Here is a 23,596-nt window from a genome sequence, read left to right as displayed (position 1 = left end):
CGGCACCTGGGCGTGGGGCAGGGGTGCGTGGGCGTGGGGCAGGGGTGCGTGGGCGTGGGGCAGGGGTGCGGGGGCGGGGGTGCGGGGGCAGGGGGTGCGTGGGGCAGGGGGTGCGTGGGGCAGGGGGTGCGTGGGGCAGGGGGTGCGTGGGGCAGGGGGTGCGTGGGGCAGGGGTGCGTGGGCGGGCTCAGGCCGGCTCTGGCCCCGCCCCACCGAGCGAGGCCCAGCCCCTGGGTCCGCCCGCCCCTCCGCGTCTCCCCTTCCGCCCGCCCCCAGCCCGGGCCAACGGCAGCCGAACCCAAGCGCCGGGCGTTCTGGGCGGGCTCCGCCGCAATGGGTGGCCGGTCCGGAAGGGGTCGGGCCGCGAAAGCTCCAGGAGCTCCTCGGGCAGTGAAGGGGGCCTCGGGCCGGGGGCGTCAGGGAGGGGAACGGGCAGGGCCCGGAGACGCCTGGGAGGTGGAGCCGGCCCGGCACCAGGTGGGGTCTGGGGTCCCTGGCGTCCTCCTCGCCCCCGCGCCAGCTGGGCAGCCCTTACTCACGGCTCGGGCTCGCTGGGTCTGCAAGGCCGGCTGCTCTGGCCCGTGTCCCTGTGTCCTTCAGTCCGGGCCACCCCCGCCCCGCCCTCTCCGGGAACCTGACACCCGCTCCCAAATTGGGGTCGGAGAACAGATGCGGACGGGCACCAGAACCCCCTCCCCCAGCGCAGTGTGGTTCGGGAGTAGGGGGCGGGCTTCTTCAAGCTGAAGGTGCCTCAAAGGTCGGGGAGGGGGGGTACCCAGAGTCTCACGTGAATGTGGTGCATTTGAGCTAAAAATAGCCAAAAGTAGGGAAAAGGTCGCGGATGTATCAGCTGAGCTGCCCGGACAGCCCCACTGGGCCCTGTTCCACCCCACTGCGCCCGAAGGCCGCCTCACATCATTCCTGACCTGGAGCTGAGGAAGGGAGGCAGCAGGGCGTGGGGGCCCCAATTGGCCGAGGGCGCACTGTCCAGCCCGGCTCTACAGAGGGCGGGAAACAGGCTCAGTGCAGGGTCTCTGTCAATCTGCTCCCATTCCTTGCTGGACACTTCCTGCTGCTTTAGGGCAGAGTCAGACCACGGCTCAAAGAAGGAAGAAAGAAGCTGTTTATTATCTGAAAAGGTTTATTGTCGGAAGGTACACAGCCCAGGGCTCCCGCCCCTGTAGGCACGGGAACATGTCTGCCTCCTCAACATGTCTCACTTGGGGGGCTCAGCCCCAGTGCCAGGGCCTCCCTCCAAGGTCCTGCCCTGGAGACTCCGGGGAAACTGCAGGATGGGGGGATCAGGACTTGGGGTGGAGAGTGGTCAGCTGCCTCTTCTGCTGGAAGTAGAACTGCAATCGAGACTGTGCATACTCCTAGGAAGAAAATCCGTCCCCCCAGCGGTGAGAAGGCTCAGGCCTGCATCCCAGGAGTCTGCATAGCCCTGCTGCCTTCTAAAAAACCACCCCTAATACACCCATTTTGTGGTTTACTTACCAAATAACCAAATTCTATAGTGGACATAGATGCCTGGAGGATGGACCAGAGACCCCAGAAGAAATGAGAAGCCAAGGCATACCTGGGTGGGTGGGCAAGAGCACATGCGGCCCTGTTGGCATGCCCCTCCCCTGGGCTGGTCAAGCCCCTGCAGCTCTGACCCCTCCCCTACCACCCTAGCCCCCCTTGTCCTGTCTCCACTGCCCAGACCTCCTCCTCACTCCCTGCCTCCACTCTGTGATGCACCTGAGGGGTCACCTGGTGAGTCTGACCACCCACCCTCTTCCTCAGCCCCCATTTCCTCTGTGCCCCTGCCCTCCTCCTCACCGATCAACCTCCACCAGCAAGTCTTCTTCCAGCTTCCTCTGTTCCTCCTGGGAGAGAGTCTCATCTTTTTTTACCTCTGCCAGGTAATGGCGAATAAAATGGAGCTGAAATCAAGAGTGGGAGTCAGCGTTTTCTATCAACTCCCTTTGGTGTCATTCCTTCCAGACTTAACCTCCCTCCCCCTCCTCACCTCTTCCTGCTCCCTGCCTCTGGACCACATTCAGCTCTGGCCCACATACCTGCTGTTCCCTGGTGGGGTAGTCTGCTGGCCTCGCCTTATAGAAAGGCCACTCCTCGTGAGTATAGTCATATACCCATTCACAGAAATGGTTCCCAATGTCAAAGCCCCTGGGGAGTAAGGTGGATACTCAGTCTGCAGCAGGGACGCAGAAATGGGGAAAGACCGTGGGAATAGATATCCCTTCACCTGTAGTTGTAACTGCTGTACTCAAAGTCCACGAGCATGAGACTGTCAGCATTTTCTGGCGCTGAGAGCAACAAGATGTTCCCTGTGGGAACACGGTAGGGTTCTGGTCACCCAGGACCCTCTGGCCCCTCCCCTTAGGGTCAGGCAGAGTCAGATGCCTTTTCCTACCTTCCTGGATGTCATTGTGGCAGAAGACCACTGGTGATGGGGTGGAGGCCAGCAACTTCCTGAAGGGGAATGGGGGCAAGGGTCCTGACTAGCAGCGACCAGAGGGCCAGAGGCACCCTCATAGGCCAGGCCCAGAGCACAGCCCTAAGCAAATCCTGGGGGGAACCCGTGAGGCAGGAGGCACCTCCCCCTGCTCTTTGGCCTTACCTGAGGTTGCCCATCTCATCCTTTAGGCTGTACACCTCCAGCAGGTTCATTTGGGGGAGGCCCGTAGGGGGCAGGTCCTGGATCTGCTTTAGGTACCTGAAGCCCAAAGAATGGGATGTCCTCACTCTGCTGCCTCTCCTGCTCCCTCCTCACCTACTTAATCCTCAGGCCAGGCTACCCGCTCGCTTTTTGGTCAGTGTTTGACTTGTCTGACAAACACGTGGAAGGCTCTGTGGGAGGAGTCACAGCCAGCAGGAGGGCCAGCTAGGTGTGCAGGAGCCCCACGGAGCAGGACTCACCGCTCCATGGTCCTGAACAGCCAGTGGGGCTCTTTGGTGAAAGGCATCTCCATGCCGTGGAACCGGGCCATCTTGGTGGCAATGGCTGCTGACAGCACTGGCTCTCGAAGCTCTTGAGTTTTCAGGGGCCGACTCTGCACCCAGGAACCTATCAGGGTGGTGAGGGGGCTGGGGCGGGTGGGGGAAGGGCTGGGGCAATGGGGGGAGGTCAGGGTCTTGGGGAAAATTCCCTACCTGGGGCTTAGGGAGGTGAAGGCAGACTTGGGGGGAGAGGGGAGAGGTCTGGGGGGCAGGAGGTGCCTCAGGGAAGTCAGGGCTGTGCTCGTACTGGGATGTACTGCTCCAGCCGGCCCTCTGGGAAGACGCCATAGAGCTGGGGCCCCAGTGACCGCTCAGCGAGGATGGCAAACATCACGCTTTCAAGAACCAAGGAGTCCACACCCTGGAAGAAGGTAGACAGCAAAGGGCAGAGTCAAGAGAGCAGTCAGAGCAGAATGCCACTGGCACAGGGCGAGGAGGGTATGGTTTCTTCCTCTACCACAGCTGGGTTCCTCGTCCTACTGCCCAGAGGCTCTGGGGCATACGCCTTGGGGTCTAGAAGGCCAGGCTCTGCCACTGGGCAGCAGGGCAATAATGGACTAGTTACTTAGTGTCTGAACCTCGGTTTCCCCATTTGTGCAATGGGGTGGTCCTACCTGCCACTCGTAAGTGAAGGATCCTAGAGCCATTAGCCGCTGTGGCCCTCATGCCCTCCTTACCTGCAGGATGGCCCCGTACAACCGAAGCAGCACCTCCCTGGGCTCCTCGCCATGACTGGGCAGGTGGTCCGGGAGCGAGCAGCGGAAGAGCAGGTTACTGAGGCCCCCGCTGTAGACCCACAAGGGGTGCTCAGCCTGGGTTGGCTCAGCCCACCCTTCCACCCCAGGTCCCTCGTCCTCCTTGGTCATCTTCGGGCTCCCTGGGCCCCTCATCTCCCCCAGCCCCTCCATTCTCCTCCGCCCGCCCCCGCTATCTCTGGACCTCTGGTGCCCCCGTCTCCTCCTGCCCTTCACGGCCCTCCTCCTTGGGTCGCGGCCCCCCTCCTCGGGTCCCGGGTCACGGCCCCCCCTCCTCGGCTCACGGGTCACGGCCCCCTTCCTCCGGTCACGGGTCACGGCCCCTCCCCTCGGGTCATGGGTGCGGCCCCCCTTCCTCGGGTCACGGGTCACGGCCCCTCTCCTCGGGTCACGGGTCACGGCCCCCCTCCTCGGGTCCCGGGTCACGGCCCCTCTCCTCGGGTCACGGGTCACGGCCCCCCTCCTCGGGTCAAGGGCCTTCGCGGTCCCCTGCCGGCCAGGCCCCTGGCAGCCCCGCCACTGCCCCGCCCCGGGATCGGGCACACGCACTGGGTATGGGGGGCCCGAATCTAACCCCTGGCCCCCGCCCGCGCAGCAGAGGGCTGACCCCTGACCTCCCACCTCACGGGGTTCACCCTCAGCTCCTCGGGGCGCACCCGGCGCCAGGCCCCGCCCAAGTACTCCCGGCACCACTGGTAGGCTCGGCGCTCGGCGTCCTGTGACAGCGAAGAAGCGCGCCGCCGGATCGGGGCCGCGTCCGGGCACTCCGACAGCTTCGAGCTGCTGCTGGCGGCGCGGCCCCCGACGGCCCCGCCTCTGGCCACAGCTGCCCCCTCCGCCGCCATGGCTCGGGCTCAGCCCCGCCCACCAAACGGCTACGCCCCGCCCCCTTCGGCCGGGCTCGGCTCCTTCCGGCCACGCTCGGCCCTGCTTCCGGCCAGCTTGGGCTTCTCCACCCCTACGCCGATCTCTCCGGCTGTGCTCGGCTCTTTCCGGCACCGCTCGGCTCTCTCCGTGACCCTGATGTGGGCGCGCTCCCCGAAGGCCAAGTTCCCCGCGTCTCCACCGTGCCCCGCCCCCGCTCGGAGCGAAGGCCAATGGCCTCACTCTCTGTACGGGAGCGCCCGGACCCGCCCTTGGGGCGTGGCTGCGCAAAAGACAGGCTTCTGTTTGGACGGCAGCGCGGAAATGAGAGACCGACGTAGGCCAATCGGAAGCGTCGTGCGCGATTGGCCGCGGGGCCGTGCGGCGTGGCGCGTGGACGTGTGGGGGGGGGGCGCATGCCTTTGCCCCGCGCCAGGAGGGCGGCCTCGGGCGGCTGAGGTCCGGGGACGAGGGTCCTCGCAGGCGCGTGACGTGCGTGGTCCCTTCCTGTTCTCATGAAGGGGGTGTGGCTGAGGCCTGGGTGCGTGTGCCCGTGCGGGAGGAGGGCGTGTACGCGCAGCCTGTCCCTTATCTGGGGGGCGGTGCTCAGCTCACGTTTGTTGAATGAGTGAATGCAGGGTTGCGAGTCTGAGATGGGCTGGGTGCGCTCGGGACGGTTCGGGTGACTCCCCAGGGCCCTCGAGTCGCTTCCGACTTATCGCCTGGAGCTTCCCTTCGCAGTAGGTGGGCAGCTCTGCAGCTGGCAGTGGCGTGCCCTTGGGCTGGAAGACGTTGCCTTCATTCCCCCTGCACCACCCTCATTGTCTCCAGACCTAGAGCCAGAGTTAGATCCCAGCGCACTACAGGGATCAAATTACAAAATCAAACCCGGAAGAGAAGACTCAGACGCTGCAGAAGACCTCCCTAGGGCTGCGTCCTGTCCCCGTGGCCTGCTGCTGCGGTTTCACGTGCGCTCAGCTTACCCTGAAGCATCCCGCTGGAAGTGCGTGACTCGCCCAGCCAGGTGGCTTGAACCGCAGGACTCGGGGGCAGTACCTGTCGGACCATGGCATTCCTAGGGCTGCGTGATAGGTTGGGTTTTCTAGAGAAGCAAAATCAGTGAAGAGTATAAATATGTATTGTTGTTGTTAGCTGCCTACTCATAGCGACCCTATGTGCCACACAACAAAGCACTCCCTGGTCCTGTACCATCCTTACAGTCATTGTTACACTTGAGCCGACTGTTGCAGCCACTGTGTCAATCCATCTTGTTGAGGGTCTTAGTCTTTTCTGCTGAGCCGGTACTTCACCAAACATGATGCCCTTCTCCAGGGACTGATCCCTCCTGACAACATGTCCAAAGCATATAAGACCCAGTCTCACCGTCCTTGCATCTAAGGAGCATTCTGGTTGTACTTTTTCCAAGACAGATTTGTTCGTTCTTTTGGCAGTCCACGGTATATCCAATATTCTTCGCCAACACCACAATTCAAAGGCGTCAGCTCTTCTTCATTCTTCCATATTCATTGTCCAGCTTTCATGTGCATATGATACTACTGAAAATACCATGGCTTGGGTCGGGCACACTTCAGTCCTCAAGGTGACATCTTTGCTTCTTAACACTTTAAAGAGGTCCTTTGCTGCAGATTTACCCAATGCAATGCATCTTTTGATTTCTCGACTGCTGCTTCCATGGATGTTGATTTTGGATCCAAGTAAAATGAAATCCTCGACAACTTCAGTCTTTTCTCCATTTATTATGATGTGGCTTATTGGTCCAGTTGTGAGGATTTTTGTTTTCTTTATGTTGAAGTGTAATCCATACTGAAGGCTGTGGTCTTTGGTCTTCATCAGTAAGTACTTGAAGTCGTGTTCACTTTTGGTAAGCAAGGTTGTGTTATCTGCATAATGCATGCTGTTAATGAGTCTTCCTCCAATCCTGGTGCCCGTTCTTCTACAATATAGTCCAGCTTCTCGTATTATTTGCTCAGCATACAGATTGAATAGGTATGGTGAAAGAATACAACCCTTGCGCACACCTTTCCTGACTTTAAACCACTCAGTATCCCCTTGATCTGTCCGAAAAACCGTCTCTTGATCTGTGTATAGGTTCCTCATGAGCACAATTAAGTGTTCTGGAATCCCCATTCTTCACAATATTATGCATAATTTGTTATCCACACAGTCAATAAAACACAGGTAAACATCTTCCTGGTATTCTCTGCTTTCAACCAAGATCCATCTGACATCAGCAATGATATCCCTGGTTCCATATCCTCTCCTGAATCCAGTCTCAATTTCAGCAGTTCCCTGTCGATTACACAGCTGTAGCTGCTTTTGAATGATCTACAGGAAAATTTTCCTTGCTTGTGATATTAATGATACTGTTTGATGATTTTCACATTCAGTTGGATCAGCTATCTTGGGAATAGCCATAAATATGGATCTCTTCTAGTCAGTTGGCCAGGTAGCTCTCTTCCAAATTTCTTGGCATAGACCAGTGAGCACTTCCAGCACTGTATCCATTTGTTGAAACATCTCAATTGATATTCCGTCAATTCTTGGAGCCTTCTTTTTCGCCAGTTCCTTCAGTGCAGCTTGGATTTCTCCATTCAGTACGGTTGGTTCCTGATCATATGCTACCTCTTGAAATGGATGAACGTCGATCAATTCTTTTTGGTATAATGACTGTGTGTATTCCTTCCGTCTTCTTTTGATGCTTCCTGTGTTGTTTAATATTTTTCCCATAGAATCCTTCTCTGCTGCAACTCAAGGTTTGAATTTTTTCTTCAATTCATTCAGCTTGAGAAATGCTGAGCGTGTTCTTCCATTTTGGTTTTCTATTTCCAGCTCTTTGCACGTCTTAATAATACTTTGTCTTCTCGAGCCACCCTTTGAAATCTTCTGTTCAGTTCTTTTACTTCATCATTTCTTCCTTTTGCTTTAGCTGCTCAACGTTCCAGAGCAATTTTCAGAGTCTCCTCTGACATCCATCTTTTTTTTAAAAATAATTTTTATTGTGCTTTAAGTGAAAGTTTACAAATCAAGTCAGCCTCTCACACAAAAACCCATATACACCTTGCTACATACTCCCAATTACTCTCCCCCTAATGAGACAGCCCACTCCTTCCCTCCACTCTTTTCGTGTCCATTTCACCAGGTTCTAACCCCCTCTACCCTCTCATCTCTCCTCCAGGCAGGAGATGCCAACATAGTCTGTAGCGTCCACCTGATCCAAGAAGGTCACTCCCCGCCAGCATCCCTCTCCAACCCACTGTCCAGTCCAATCCATGCCTGAAGAGTTGGCTTCGGGAATGGTTCCTGTCCTGGGCCAACAGAAGGTCTGGGGGCCATGACCACAGGGGTCCTTCTAGTCTCAGTCAGACCATTAAGTCTGGTCTTTTTATGAGAATTTGGGGTCTGCATCCCACTGCTCTCCTGCTCCCTCAGGGGTTCTCTGTTGTGTCCCCTGTCAGGGCAGTCATCGGTTGTAGCCAGGTACCATCTAGCTCTTCTGGTCTCAGGCTGATGTAGTCTCTGGTTCATGTGCCCCTTTCTGTGTCTTGGGCTCATAATTACCTTGTGTCCTTGATGTTCTTCATTCTCCTTTGATCCAGGTGGGTTGAAAAGTAGTTCTTATGTACTATCTAATTAGTGAATATCCCTCTCCCACCCTCCCTCCCTCCTCCCTCTCGTAACCACAAAAGAATGTTTTCTCCTCAGTTTAAACAGTTTCTCAAGTTCTTATGATAGTGGTCTTATACGATATTTGTCCTTTTGCAACGGACTAATTTCACTCAGCATAATGCCTTCCAGGTTCCTCCATGTTATGAAATGTTTCACAGATTCCTCACTGTTCTTTATCAATGCGCAGTATTCCATTGTGTGAATATACCATAATTTATCCATTCATCTGTTGATCGGCACCTTGGTTGCTTCCATCTTTTTGCTATTGTAAACAGTGCTTCAGTAAACAAAGGTGTGCATGTATCTGTTTGTGTAAAGGCTTTTATTTCTCTAGGATATATTCCGAGGAGTGGGATTGCTGGATTGTGTGGTAGTTCTATTTCTAGCTTTTTAAGGAAGTGCCAAATCAATTTCCAAAGTGGTTGTAGCATTTGACATTCCCACCAGCAGTGTAGAAGTGTTCCAGACTCTCCACAGCCTCTCCAACATTTATTCTTTTGTGTTTTTTGGATTAATGCCAGCCTTGTTGGAGTGAGATGAAATCTCATTGTAGTTTTGATTTGCATTTCTGTAATGGCTAATGATTGTGAGCATTTTCTCATGTATCTGTTAGCTACCTGGATGTCTTCTTTAGTGAAGTGTCTGTTCATATCTTTTGCCCATTTTTTAATAGGGTGATTTGTCTTTTTGTAGTTAAGTGTTTGCAGTATCGTGCAGATTTTAGAGATCAGGTGCTGATTGGAAATGTCATAGCTAAAAACTTTTTCCCAGTCTGTAGATAGTCTTTTTACTCTTGGTGAAGTCTTTGGATGAGCATAGGTGTTTGATTTTTAGGAGCTCCCAGTTATCTAGTTTTTCTTCTGCATTCTTAGTAATGTTTTGTATACTGTTTATATGCCATGTATTAGGGCTCCTAACCTTGTCCCTATTTTTTCTTCCATGATATTTATCATTTTAGATTTTATATTTAGGTCTTTGATCCATTTTGAGCTCGTTTTTGTTCATGGAGTGAGCTATGGATCTTGTTTCATTTTTTTGCAGATGGATTTCCAGTTATGCCAGCACCATTTGTTAAAGAGACTGTTTTTTCCCCATTTAACTGTTTTGGGGCCTTTGTCAAATATCAGCCGCCCATATGTGGATGGATTTATGTCTGGATTCTCAATTCTGTTCCATTTGTCTATGTATCTGTTGTTGTACCAGTACCAGGCTGTTCTGACTACTGTGGTAGTATAATAGGTTCTAAAATCAGGTAGAGGGAGTTCTCCCACTTTGTTCTTCTTTTTCAGTAATGTTTTACTGATCCGGGGCCTCTTTCCCTTCCATATGAAATTGGTGATTTGTTTCTCCATTCCATTAAAGAATGTCATTAGAATTTGGATTGGAATTGCATTAAATGTATAGATAGCTTTTGGTAGAATAGACATTTTTATAATGTTAAGTCTTCCTATCCATGAGCAAGGTATGTTTTCCCACTTATGTAGGTCTCTTTTGGTTTCTTGCAGTAGTGTCTTGTCGTTTTCTTTGTATAGGTCTTTTACGTCTCTGGTAAGATTTATTCCTAAGTATTTTATCTTCTTGGGGGCTACTGTAAATGGTATTGATTTGGTGATTTCCTCTTCAATGTTCTTTTTGTTGGTGTAGAGGAATCCAAGTGATTTTTGTATGTTTATCTTGTATCCCGATACTCTGCTGAACTCTTAGTTTCAGTAGTTTTCCTGAGGATTCCTTAGGGTTTTGTGTGTATAAGATCATGTCTCTGACATCCATCTTGGTCTTTTCTTTCTTTCCTGTCTTTTCAATGGGCTCTTGCCTTCTTCTTGTATGATGTCCTTGATGCCATTCCACAACTTGTCTGATCTTTGGTCATTAGTGTTCAACGCATCAAATATGTTCTTGAGATGGTCTCTAAACTCAGGTGGGATATACTCAAGGTTGTATTTTGGCTCTCATGGACTCTTTCTTATTTTCTTTAGTATAAACTTTAACTTGCATATGAGCAATTGATGGCCCATTCCACAGTTGGCCCCTGGCCTCGTTCTGACTGATGGCATTGAGCTTTTCCATTGTCTCTTTCCACAGATGTAGTCAGTTTGATTCCAGTGTATTCCATCTGGCACGGTCCACATGTATAGTTGCCGTTTATGTTGATGAAAAAGGTATTTGCAATGAGGAAGTTGTTGGTCTTGCAAAATTCAATCATGGGGTCTCCGGCATTGTTTCTATCACCAAGGCCATATTTTCCAACTACTGATCCTTCTTCTTTGTTTCCAACTTTTGCATTCCAATCACCAGTAATCATCAATGCATCCTGATTGCATGTTTGATCAATTTCAGACTGCAGAAACTGGTAAAAATCTTCAATTTCTTTGTCTTTGGGCTCAGTGGTTGGTGCGTAAATTTGAATAATAGTTGTATTAACTGGTCTTCCTTGTAGGTATGTGGATATTATCCTATCACTGACCATGTGGTACATCAGGATAGATCTTGAAATGTTCTTTTTGACGATGAATGCAACACCATTCTTCTTCAAGTTGTCATTCCTGGCATAGCAGACTATATGACTATCTGATTCAAAATGGCCAGTACCAGTCCAAGTCAGCTCACTAATGCCTAGGATATCGATGTTTATGCTTTCCATTTCATTTTTGACAATTTCCGGTTTTACTAGATTCATACTTTGTATAGTCCATGTTCCAATTATTAATGGATGTTTGCAGCTGTTTCTCATTTTGATTTGTGCCACATCAGCAAATGAAGGTCCCAAAATCTTGACTCCAGCCATGTCATTAAGGTTGACTCTACTTTGAGGAGGCAGCTCTTCCCCAGTTGTCTTTTGAGTGCCTTCCAACCTGCAGGGGGCTTATCTTTTGGCATGATATCAGCGTTCTGCTGCTATTCATAAGATTTTCGTTGGGCGATTCTTTTCAGAAGTAGACCGCTGGGTCCTTCTTCCTTAGTCTGGAAGCTCAGCTGAGACCTGTCCTCCATAGGTGACCCTGCTAGTATCTGAATACCGGTGGCATAGCTTCAAGCATCACAGCAACACTCAAGCCCCCACAGTAAGACAAACAGACAGACACATGGGGAATAAGTATGTATAGAGAGATTTATGTCAAGAAAGTGACTCATGTGGTTTAGGGGCAGAAATGTCCCAAGTCTGTGGGTCAGGATAGAGGCATCTCCTGATTCACCTAACTGCAGGGGCTGGCAAACCCTGTGAGCTCTTGCTCACAGGCTGTGAAGATCAATAGATCACAACGTCAGCACGCAACATGGCAGGTAAGCTGCTAGCTCAAGTCCCAAGAACTGGAGGTCAGATGAACAGGAGCCAGCTGCAGGATCCAGAGCAAGCAAAAGCACCCAGCCTTGCCAGAGAGTCCACCTATATTGGATCCAGGCCATATTCCCAAGAAAACTCCCTTTTGACTAATAGGCTACTCACAGCAGGTCCCATCATGGAGGTGGAATTATATCAAATCTCACCATGGAAGTGATCACATCATCATATGACGGCTAAGCTACAACATAACGGCCAAACCACTGAGAATCACGGCCCAGCCATGTTGAAACACAACCTTAGTGATCACAGATACCATGATGGTGGATAAGGCATTCTGTAGGTTCACAGAAGGTAGTTTTGGCAGAAGCATTGCATGCAGTGAAGGAAAATTCGTATCCAGGGTAAGTGTATATTCCAGAACAACAAAATGCTGCACCTTCCATGATGGGAGCAGTCCAATGTAATCAATCTGCCACCAGCCTGCGGGCTGATCACCTTGAGGAATGGTGCCATATGGGGGACTCAGTGTTGGTCTCTGCCACTGGCAGATTGGACAGTGCTATAGCCAAGTCAGCCTTGGTGAGTGGACGTGCATGTTGCTGAGCCCGTGCATAACTTCCTTCTCTGCCACCATGGCTGCTACTTTGTTCATGAGCCCATTGGGCAATGACAGGAGTGGCTTGGGAGAAGAGGATGACTGGTTTCCACAGAACATGTCATCCTATCCATTTGATTGTTAAAATCCTATTCTGCCAAGGTCACCCTTTGGTGAGCATTTACACGAGACACAAATATCTTCACTTCTTTGGCCCATTCAGAGAGGTCTATCCACATACATCTTCCCCATACCTCCTTGTCTAAGATTTTCCAATCATATTCCTCTCAAGCCACTGACCATCCATCCAAACCACTGGCCACAGCCCATGAATCAGTATACAGTCACACATCTGGCCATGTCTCCTTCCAAGCAGAGTGAACACCCAGATGCACTGCTCAAATTTCTGCCTATTGGGAGGAGTTCCTTTCACCACTCCCCTTCAGGGAGGTGCCAGAAAGGGGCTGCAGTGCTGCCGTCGTTCACTTTTGACCGGTACCTGCATATCACGCAGAACCATTTGTAAAGCAAGCATGGGTTTTTTCTTCCTCAGTCAACTCATCAAAAGGAACTCCCCATGAGGCCATAGGTGTAGACTGGGAGAAGATAATGTAACAGGAGTGGAAACCACGGGCATTTAGACCACTTCCTCATGCAACTTACTTGTGCCTTCAGTCTTGCTCAGGCCTGATATCATATATACCACTTCCATTTATTGTGGCTCTGTGGGTCAGACAACACTTAACTCATGTTGGGCAGCTCAGGCCACATGGTGACTTGGTGGCCCATGGTTTAGCACTCAGTCTCTACTAAGGCCCAGTAACAAGCCAAAAGCTGTTTCTCAAAAGCAGAGTAGTTATCTGCAAAGGATGGCAGGGCTTTGCTCCACAATCCTAAGGTCTGCACTGTAGTTCATCAGTAGGGGCCTGATAGGCTCTAAATAGCGTCCCCATCTGCCACTGACACTTCAAGCACCATGGGATCAGCTGGATCATGTGGCCCAGGTGGCAGAACCACTTGCACAGCAGCTTGAACCTGTTGCAGAGCCTTCTTTTGGCCTGGGCCCTACTCAAACCTAGCACCTTTTTGAGTCACTTGATAAATAGGCCAGAAAAGCACACGCAAATGAGGGATATGTTGCCTCCAAAATCCAAAGAAGCCCACTAGGCGTTGTGCCTCCTTTTTAGTTGTGGGAGGGGCCAGATACAATAACTTATTCTTCACTTTAGAAGGAATATCTCAACATGCCCCACACCACTGAACCCCTAGAAATTTCACTGAAGTGCAAGGTGCCTGAATTTTTGTCAGATTAATTTCCCACCATCTAGCATGCAAATGTTTTACCAATAAGTCCGGAGTCATTGACACTTCTTCCTTACTGGGTCCAATCAGCATAATGTTATCAATGTAATGGACCAGTGTGACATCTTCTGGAAGGGGAAGGCGATCGAGGTCCCTGCAGATTAAACTACAACATGGGACTGGAGAGCTGATGTAACTCTGAAGTAGTCAAGTGAAGATGTATTGCTGGCCTTGCCAGATGAAGGCAAACTGCTCTGTCCTTGGAAACAGCTATGGAGAAAAAGGCATTAGCCAGATCAATAGCCGCATACCAGGTACCAGGAGATGGATTAATTTGCTCAAGCAATGACACTACATCTGGAACAGCAGCTGCAACAGCAGCTGCAGTTGGAGTCACCACCTGGTCAAGTGTTTGATAATCCACTGCCATTCCCAAGATCCATCTGTTTTTTTTACCGACCAGATGGGTGAGTTGAATGGGGGTGTGGTGAGAAAAACCACCCCTGCATCCTTCAAGTCGTTGATGGTGGCTGTAATCTCTGCAATCCCTCCAGGAATGTGGTATTGCTTTTGGTTTACTCTTTTCCTAGGAAAGGACAGTTTTAATGGCTTCCACTTGGCTTTTCCTACCATAATAGCCCTTACTTCATTTGTCAGGGATCCAGCGTGAGGGTTCTGCCAGTTGCTGAGTATATCTATTCTGATTATGCATTCTGGAACTGGGGAAATCGTTACAAGATGGTTTCAGGGACCCACTGGACCTACTGTGAGACAGACATGAGCTAGGACTCCATTAATGATAACCTGACCTCCATATGCCTCCCTCTGGTCGGTGCGCCACAGTGATGTTTTGGGTCTCTGAAATTAATGTCAGTTCAGAGCGAAAAAAAAAAATTTTTTTTTTTTTTTTCAGAGCCAGTATCCAACAATCCCTGAAAAGTCTGATTATTTTCCGTTCCCCAGTATATATCCACTCTCGTAAAAGGCCATAAATCCCTTTGGGGAAGACTGGGAGAAAGATTGACAGTATAATTTTTTGGCAATGTAGTAAGGTCCTTCCTCAAGGGTACCCACCCTCCCTTTCCTTCAAGGGGTCGTGGGTCTTTAAACTCATTCAAATCTGGGAATTGATTTAGGGACTGTGACTCCCTATTCTGGCAATTTGAGTTAGACTGCTGTTCCCTTGACCTAGACCTCTTCTGCTTGTACAAATCAAGAAAATATTTAGTAGATTTCCTATCTGTTTTGCTCATAGGGACACCATGACTAAGTACCCAATGCCATAAGTCTGTCATGAATTGTGTCCCTCCAAAATATCTGTCAACTTGGCTAGGCCATGATTCCCAGTGTTGTGTCACTGTCCACCATTTTGTCATCTGATGTGATTTTTCTATGTATTGTAAATCCTATCTCTATGATCTTAATGAGATGGGATTATTGACAATTACATTAATGAGGCAGAATTCAATCTACAAGATTAGGTTGTATCTTGAGTCAATCCCTTTTGAGATAAAAAAGACAGAAGTGAGCAGAGAGACGGAGGACTTCATACCACCAAGAAAGTAGTGCCAGGAGAAGAGTGTGTCTTTTGGATCTAGGGTCCCTGTGCTGAGAATCTCCTAGTCCAGGAGAAGACTGATGACAAGTACTTTCCTCTAGAGCTGACAGAGAGAAAGCCTTCCTCTGGAGCTGATGCCCTGAATTTGGACTTGTAGCCTACTAGACTGTGCGAGAATAAACTTCTGCTTGCTGAAGACTTCTGCTTGTGGTATTTGTGTTATAGCAGCATTAGATTACTATAACAAGTCCATACCAGTAAGACTATTCTGATTACTGCTTTGACTCTGTTGTTTGTGAAGGTAAATATGCCCACCTTGTCTTTGTCAATTGAGTGCTGCCACTTAGCCTGTACTACCATGGGTCCCCATGAAATCCTTCACTATCGCAACTCAAGGCTTGAAATTTTTCTTCAGTTCTTTCAGCTTGAGAAACACCGAGCGTGTTCTTGCCTTTTGGTTTTCCATCTCCAGCTCTTTGCATGTGTCATTATAATACTTTACTTTGTCTTCTTGAGAGGCCCTTTGAAATCTTCTGTTCGGTTCTTTTAGTTCATCAATTCTTCCTTTTGCTCTAGCTGCTCGACACTCAAGAGCAAGTTTCAGAGTCTCCTCTGACATCCATCTTGGTCTTTTCTTTCTTTCCTGTCTTTTCAGTGACCTCTTCTTGCTTTCTTCATGGATGATGTCCTTGATGTCATTCCCCAACTCATCTGGTCTTCAGTCACTAGTGTTCAATGCATCAAATCTGTTCTTCAGATGGTCTCTAAATTCAAGTGGGATATACTCAAGGTCATATTTTGGCTCTCGTGGACTTGCTCTGATTTTCTTCAGTTTCAGCTTGAACTTGCATATGAGCAATTGATGGTCTGTTCACAGTCTGCCCCTGGCCTTGTTCTGACTGATGATATTGAACTTATCCATCGTTTCTTTTCACAGATGTACTCAATTTGATTTCTGTGTGTTCCATCTGGCGAGGTCCATGTGTACAGTCGCCGTTTATGTTGGTGAAAGAAGGTATTTGCAGTGAAGAATTCGTTGGTCTGGCAAAATTCTATCATTCGACCTCCGGCATTGTTTCTATCACCAAGGTCATATTTTCCAACTACTGATCCTTCTTCTTTGTTTCCAACTTTCGCATTCCAATCACCAGTAATTATTAATGCATCTTGATTGCATGTTTGATCCATTTCAGACTGTAGCAGCTGATAAAAATCCTCTATTTCTTCATCTTTGGCCCTAGTGGTTGGTGTGTAAATTTGAATAATAGTCGTATTAACTAGTCTTCCTTGTAGGCATATGGATATTACCCTATCACTGACAGCGTTGTACTTCAGAATAGATCTTGAAATGTTCTTTTTGACAATGAACGCAACACCATTCCTCTTCGAGTTGTCATTCCCAGAACAGTAGACTATATGATTGTCTGATTCAAAATGGCCAATACCAGTCCATTTCAGCTCACTAATGCCTAGGACATCGATGTTTGTGCATTCCATTTCATTTTTCACAATTTCCAATTTTCCTGGGTTCATACTTCATACATTCCAGGTTCCGATTATTGATGGATGTTTGCAGCTGTTTCTTCTCATTTTGAGTCAAGCCTTGAGTTGCACTAGTGAAGGATTCCATGGGGAAAATATTAAACTATGCAGGAAGCATCGAAAGAAGATGGAAAGAATACACAGAGTCATTATACCAAAAAGAATTAGTCAATATTCAACCATTTCAAGAGGTGGCATATGATCAGGAACCGATGGTACTGAAGGAAGAAGTCCAAGCTGCTCTGAAGGCATTGGCAAAAAACAAGGCTCCAGGAATTGATGGAATATCAATTGAGATGTTTAAACAAACAGATGCAGCGCTGAAGGTGCTCACTTGTCTATGCCGAGAAATATGGAAGAGAGCTTCCTGGCCAATTGACTGGAAGAGATCCACATTTATGCCTATTCCCAAGAAAGGTGATCCAACCCAATGTGGAAATTATAGAAAAATATCATTAATATCACACGTAAGCCAGATTTTGCTGAAGATCATTCAAAAATGGCTGCAGTGCCGTCTAAGATGCATCAATTGGTCTGAACCCACCTGGATCAAAGGAGAATGAAGAACACCAAGGACGCAAGGTGATTACAAGCCCAAGAGACAGAAAGGGCCACGTGAACCAGGGACTACATCATCTTGAGACCAGAAGAACTAGATGGTGCCCGGCTACAACCAATGACTGCCCTGACAGGGAACACAACAGAGAACCCCTGAGGGAGCAGGAGAGCAGTGGGATGCAGACCCCAAATTCTCATAAAAAGACCAGACTTAATGGTCTGAGACCGGAAGGACCCCTGTCGTCACGGCCCCCAGACCTTCTGTTGGCCCAGGACTGGAACCATTCCCAAAGCCAGCTCTTCAGACATGGATTGGACTGGACAATGGGTTGGAGAGGGATGCTGGTGAGGAGTGAGCTTCTTGGATCAGGTGGACACTTAAGACTATGTTGCCATCTCCTGCCTGGAAGGGAGATGAGAGAGTAGAGGGGTTTAGAAGATGGTGTAAAAGACATAAAAAGAGAGAGTGGAGGGAGAGAGCAGGTGGTCTCATTAGGGGGAGAGTAGCTGGGAGTATGTAGCAAGGTGTATATGGGTTTTTGTGTGAGAGACTGACTTGATTTGTAAACTTTCACTTAAAGCACAATAAAAATTATTTTTAAAAAATAGCTGCAGCAGTATATCGACAGGGAACTGCCAGAAATTCAGGCCGGTTTCAGAAGAGGACGTGGAACCAGGGATATCATTGCTGATGTCAGATGGATCCTTGCTGAAAGCAGAGAATACCAGAAGGATGTTTACCTGTGTTTTATTGACTATGCAAAGGCATTGGACTGTGTGGATCATAACAAACTATGGATAACACGGTGAAGAATAGGAATTCCAGAACACTTAATTGTGCTCTTGAGGAACCTGTACATAGATTAAGAGGCAGTTGTTTGGACAGAACAAAGGGATAGTGATTGGTTTATTATCAGGAAAGGTGTGCGTCAGGGTTGTATTCTTTCACCATACCGATTCAATCTTTATGCTGAATAAATAATCCGAGAAGCTGGACTATATGAAGAAGAACGGAGCATCAGGATTGGAGGAAGACTCATTAACAACCTGTGTTATGCAGATGACACAACCTTGCTTGCTCAAAGTGAAGGGGACTTGAAGCACTTGCTAATGAAGATCAAAGACCACAGCCTTCAGTGTGGATTACACCTCAACATAAAGAAAACAAAATCTTCACAACTGGACCAATGAGCAACATCATGATAAACAGAGAAAAGATTGAAGTTGTCAAGGATTTCATTTTACTTGGATCCACAATCAACAGCCATGGAAGCAGCAGTCAAGAAATCAAAAGACACATTGCATTGGGCAGATCTGCTGCAAAGGACCTCTTTAAAGTGTTGAAGAGCAAAGATGTCACCCTGAAGACTAAGGTGTGCCTGACCCAAGCCATGGTATTTTCAATCACATTATAGGCATGTGAAAGCTGGACAATGAATAAGGAAGACCGAAGAAGAGTTGATGCCTTTGAATTGCAGTGTTGGCGGAGAATATTGAATATACCACGGACTGCCAAAAGAACGAACAAATCTGTCTTGGAAGAAGTGAGGCCAGAATGCTCCTTAGAAGCAAGGATGGCGAGACTACGTCTTACATACTTTGGACATGTTGTCAGGAAGGATCAGTCCCCGGAGAAGGACATGCTTGGCAGAGTACAGGGTCAGCGGAAAAGAGGAAGACCCTCAACGAGGTAGATTGACACAGTGGCTGCAACAATGAGCTCGAGCATAACAACGATTGTAAGGATGGCGCAAGACCGGGCAGTGTTTTGTTCTGTTGTGCGTAGGGTCGCTATGAGTGTGAACCGACTCAATGGCACCTAACAACAACAACAACAACATGGGTCCAGCAGCCCCATTGTAGTTAGCTGTCTTAATTCAGTTAGGGCAGTTCCCACTGTCAAATCTGTCTTACTTGAAATGGGAATCACAGCAGTCTTCAAAGATGCTGGGGGTCCCTTCACAAATTTGTTCCTTACTGTTGTGGTAATAGCTGTGTCCTCTGGGCACTTCATGTGTGGGTCTGTGGGTCTGTCTGATAAATCCACTCTAGCATGCCAATTTTCTTAAGTCTTTCAATACCTTTTTCTACAGTATACCAAGGCAGGCCTGGTACTTCAGCTTGATTTAGTGTAGGCAAACATGTAATTCCTGCTTCAGCATCCCAACCAAACAAACTGTTAGATCTTTTCCTAACCTCTTGAGCTGAAATACTGAATGAAGAATCTGTGCTTAGTAGGCCCACGTGAATAAACTCAGACTGATCCATCTTTATGTTCCTTACACAATTATCCCACATCCTTAATGGCCATTCCCACACATACTCCCAAGGTTTCTGTTTGTACATATTAGAGAAGTCAAGCAGTTCTTTTGGAATATAACATACCTCCTCCTGGGTCACACTTTGTACTTCACCTTTTGGGGCTTGCTGGGACTTCAGTCTAGTTATAGATCTAGAAGCCAAAACTGGTGGTTCTGGATGTGTTTTGAGACCATTCAGCATTGTCCTGTAAAGCATCTGCCTCAGGCAATGCCCAGGCAATGATTCAGACAAGGGCTCTTCAGATACAGCTGGGTTAATCTCATCAGATGGGAGTGGAGGGGCTAATGGTTTTACTGAGGAGGGTGGCTTAGCAGACAAAGATGGAGTCATCTCTGCAGATGGGAGTGAGAGGCCTGGTTCTGTTGGCAGGAGTGACTCAATGGAATTTAGGGGCTGAAAGTCTCCAGCTTCCCAATTATATGCCCATATGTCCCCATAGCAATTTTCAGGATCCCATTTCTTCCCAATTAATGCCCTTACTTTAACTTCAGACACCACTTGAGGTTGGAAACTCAGTTGGTGTTGTAATTCAGCCACTCTTATGGTAAGACTCTGAGTTTGGCTTTCAGCAATATCGGCTCTCTTACTACAAGAAATAAGCCTCTCTTTCAAGGCACAAGTGGAAACTTTGAGGTCATTTATGTGGCACTTGAGCTTTGACTCTGAAACCCTGGGCTCATCTCTTTCTTTCACCAGTGTGTCTAGTGAAAGCAGGACCAACCAACCAGCTTCCTGATACTTCTCATTGTGACAAAATTGTAGAAAGGTATCAAACATACAATCACCCAGAGCCTTGACTCTAATCAATACCTGATCTATTGATGGTTATATTTTGTGTATTTCTAGTGCCACCTCATGCCATGGGTTAGCAGCGCCATCTTTACTACTGGAAGCAGAGTCATCAACATCTCTAAGACTAACCAGACTTAAGAACCAATTTAGAAAACTCATCCTTACAATTTTGTCTCTCTAGAACCACTCTCAGTACCAAATGTCTTAGGCTGGGTTCTGTAGAGAAGCAAAACCAGTAAAGCGTATAAATATATGCAGAGAAAGATTTATATCAAGGAAATGGCTCAAGAGGTTGTAGAGCCTGGAAAGTCCAAAGTCTGTGGGTCAGAATAGAGGCTTCTCCTGGTTCACTTAGCCACAGGGGCTGGCAAACTCAAGACTGGCAAGTCAGAGAGCAGGGTTCTTGCTCACAGGCTGTGAAGATCAATGAATCCCAAGATCAGCAGTCAAGATGGTAGGTAAGCTGCTAGCTCAAGTCCCAAGAACCAGAGATCAGATGAACAGGAGCCAGCTGCAGGATCCAGAACAAGCAAAAGGCTGAGAGCCTTGCCAGAAAATCCACTTACATTTGATTCAGGCCACACCCCCAAGGAAACTCCCTTTCAAATGTTTGGCTACTCAGAGCAGATCCCTTCATAGAGGTGATCACATTACATCAGGTCTCATTGCGGAAGTGATCGCATCATCATATGACTGCAAAACTGTATCATAATTACCACAGCACAGAGAGTCACGGCCCAGCCAGGTTGACACATAACATTAATGATCCCAGGGTGAAAGAGATGGACAGCTAACTAGAGTATTGTTTGACTTGTATAACCAGAAAATATCAAGAATTAGTGAGCAGAAGGTTGATGTCAGTTGGTGCCATGGAAAATCATGATCCTTCACTCTGTATTCAAATCGGAGCCAGTTCTCAGACTCAAAGCCCATTGACGGGACAGGAGGCCAGGTCTCTTTGAGGAAGGATCCTACAATGCCACCACAAGTGTATACAAAAAAGATTCCACTAAAAGGACACTAAACGTTCACTAAAAGGACATAGAGCCATTTAACAGAGTAGGTATAAATTGGGAATGGAAGAATATCCACAACTCTCAAAGGCCGTTAGATACAGAATCTGAGCTGACATTCCTACTAGGGTACCTGAAATATCATGGCTTTTTGTTAGAGCAGGCACTTATGGAAGTCAACTGGTAAACAATACTGGCCCAAGTCCTGTGGTGACTTCTCTGGGCCCCAGTGCATACATCAGATGGTTATACCCAGCAGCCAGAAGAGCCTACACTTTGACCCCTGACCTGTAGACTAAGAAGCATTACGGTAAGGAGGGCAAAGTGGAAATCCCTGAAACTCCTCACCCCTCCCTCACCCCCACCAGGAAATAGAGTGCTAATCAGAAACAATACTGCATTTCAGTTGCAATTGCAGATTGCATATTCCCTTAGTTCACCCAAATGACCTGTGCAAAAACCAGGTGGATCAAAGTAGATGGTGGTTGACTACTACAAGCTTAGCCAAGTAGTAGCCCCAGTCCCAGCAGCTGGATTACGTTGGTATCTTTTCTGGAACCAATTAATGCAGTTCTGGCACTTGATAGTGCAATTACATTTTCTAATTGTGAAAAAAAAAATTTATTGAGACAGAAAAGACTTTTTCGTTCAGCACAGAACAAGCTTTGAGATTTTAGTACTACTTACAAGTCAGGATTCTTGAAAATCATTAATGTTTGTATATTGTTAAGATTGAATTGTGTCCCCCCAAAATATGTGTTGTAATTCCTAACCTCTATGTCTGTGGTTATAATTTCATTTGGGAATGGATTGTCTTTCTTGTGTTAATGAGACCAAATTACTGTAGGGTCAATTTCTTTTGAGATATAAAAGAGATTAAATGCAAGCGAGCAAGCAGAGATGGGGGAAGAGAGATGCTAAGCCACATGAAGATCTCCCAGGAGCAGAAGCTCAGAAGAGACAAGGACCTTCCTCCAGAGCTGACAGAGAAAGCCTTTCCCTAGAACCAGTGTCCTGAATTTGGAATTCTAGCTTCTTCAACTGTGAGAAAATTAATTTCTGGTTATTAAAGCCACCCATTTTTGATACTTCTGTCATAGCAGCACCCAATAACTAAGACAGATACCTTATTCCTCTCTAGCTATGACAGTTTCATTGTAAAACCACCTGAGTAACACAAGATGAAAAGAAGGAGCTGCAGATAACAAGTGAGAATACAATCATCTTTTTTTTTTTTTTTTATCTTGCCAGTCTAGAAACCATGTTTTGGCATCATTCTAAACATTGGAGGAATGTATTCATATTAATCCAGGAGGAGCAAGAAAGATGCCCCATTTATTACCACAAAGAGGTTAACAGTTTTACAAGGTTATGACTTTCCTCTGAGCAAGGCTACTTCTTTCATGTTAACAGTACAGTTATCGACGTGGTACACGTTCTTTTCAATTCCCACCGGTAAAGAGGATCAAAACAGTTTGCATGTTATGAGAAAGACAGTGTCATGGATTGAATTATGTCCCCTAAAAATGTGTGTATCAATTTGGCTAGGCCGTGATTCCCAGTATTGTGTAATTGTCCGCCATTTTGTCATCTGATGTGTTTTTCCTCTGTGTTGTAAATCCTGCCCCTTTGATGTTAATCAGGAGGAATGGGCGGCAGTTATGTTAATGATGCAGGACTCAATCTACAAGATTAGATTGTGTCTTGAGCCAATTTCTTTTGGAATATTAAAGAGAAGTGAGCAGAGAGACAGGGGTACCTCATACCACCAGGAAAGCAGGGCTGGGGAGCAGAGCACATCCTTTGGACCCAGGGTTCCTGAGCAGAGGAGCTCCTAGTCCAGGGGAAGATTGAAGACAAGGAACTTCCTCCAGAGTCAACAGAGAGAAAAAGACTACCCCTGGAGCTGATGCCCTAAACTTGGAGCCTACTAGACTGTGAGAAAATGTATTTCCCTTTTTTAAAGCCATCTACTTGTGGTATTTCTGTTACAGCAGCACTAGATAACAAAGATAGACAGCATATACATTGGTTGTATTGTGTCAAGTCTGTTTTAATTCTGCTCTTGCTGGAGAATCTCAGTGCTGTTCTCCAGAGCACTAACTTCAGGAACACACTCTTTCCTGTCTCGCTCTAGGCTAATTCCTATGAGCCAGGGATCAGACGTGCCTCCACCCTCCAACCTTTTTACCAATTCTGAAACCAACCATCCCTTCCACTGCACTTTCTACTTCTCTGCTGGGTTCAATAATTTGTTGCAACGGCCATACAGAACTCACAGACAATACTCATGATTATGGGATTTATTAGGGAAGTAAC

General features: G+C 47.9%; 1 protein-coding gene across 1 annotated transcript; it reads right to left on the bottom strand.

Moving 5' to 3' along the window:
* Positions 1-1,123: 1,123 nt before the first annotated feature.
* On the bottom strand, positions 1,124-4,621 carry CHKB (choline kinase beta). Its single transcript, XM_064283240.1, has 11 exons — positions 4,383-4,621; positions 3,684-3,792; positions 3,254-3,367; positions 2,926-3,059; positions 2,627-2,722; positions 2,420-2,478; positions 2,252-2,333; positions 2,064-2,172; positions 1,825-1,928; positions 1,498-1,579; positions 1,124-1,376 (listed from the first exon to the last, which is right to left on the bottom strand). The coding sequence occupies exons 1-11, from the start codon at positions 4,604-4,606 to the stop codon at positions 1,302-1,304; spliced, it is 1,188 nt and encodes a 395-aa protein (XP_064139310.1). The 5' UTR covers positions 4,607-4,621; the 3' UTR covers positions 1,124-1,301.
* Between the last annotated feature and the right edge of the window lie 18,975 nt (positions 4,622-23,596).

Source organism: Loxodonta africana, chromosome 4, assembly GCF_030014295.1.
Source record: "Loxodonta africana isolate mLoxAfr1 chromosome 4, mLoxAfr1.hap2, whole genome shotgun sequence".
Taxonomy (NCBI): domain Eukaryota; kingdom Metazoa; phylum Chordata; class Mammalia; order Proboscidea; family Elephantidae; genus Loxodonta; species Loxodonta africana.
The sequence above is the reverse complement of the archived record's forward strand: the minus strand, read 5'-3'. Positions and strand labels throughout refer to the sequence as shown.

Coding starts and splice junctions, on each gene's coding strand:
- CHKB (XM_064283240.1), bottom strand. CDS start 4,606: ATGGCGGCGGAGGGGGCAGCTGTGGCCAGAGGCGGGGCCGTCGGGGGC. Junction 2,334..2,419: donor CCACAATGACATCCAGGAAG/GTAGGAAAAGGC, acceptor GTGTTCCCACAG/GGAACATCTTGTTGCTCTCA. Junction 1,929..2,063: donor ACCCCACCAGGGAACAGCAG/GTATGTGGGCCA, acceptor TCTTGATTTCAG/CTCCATTTTATTCGCCATTA.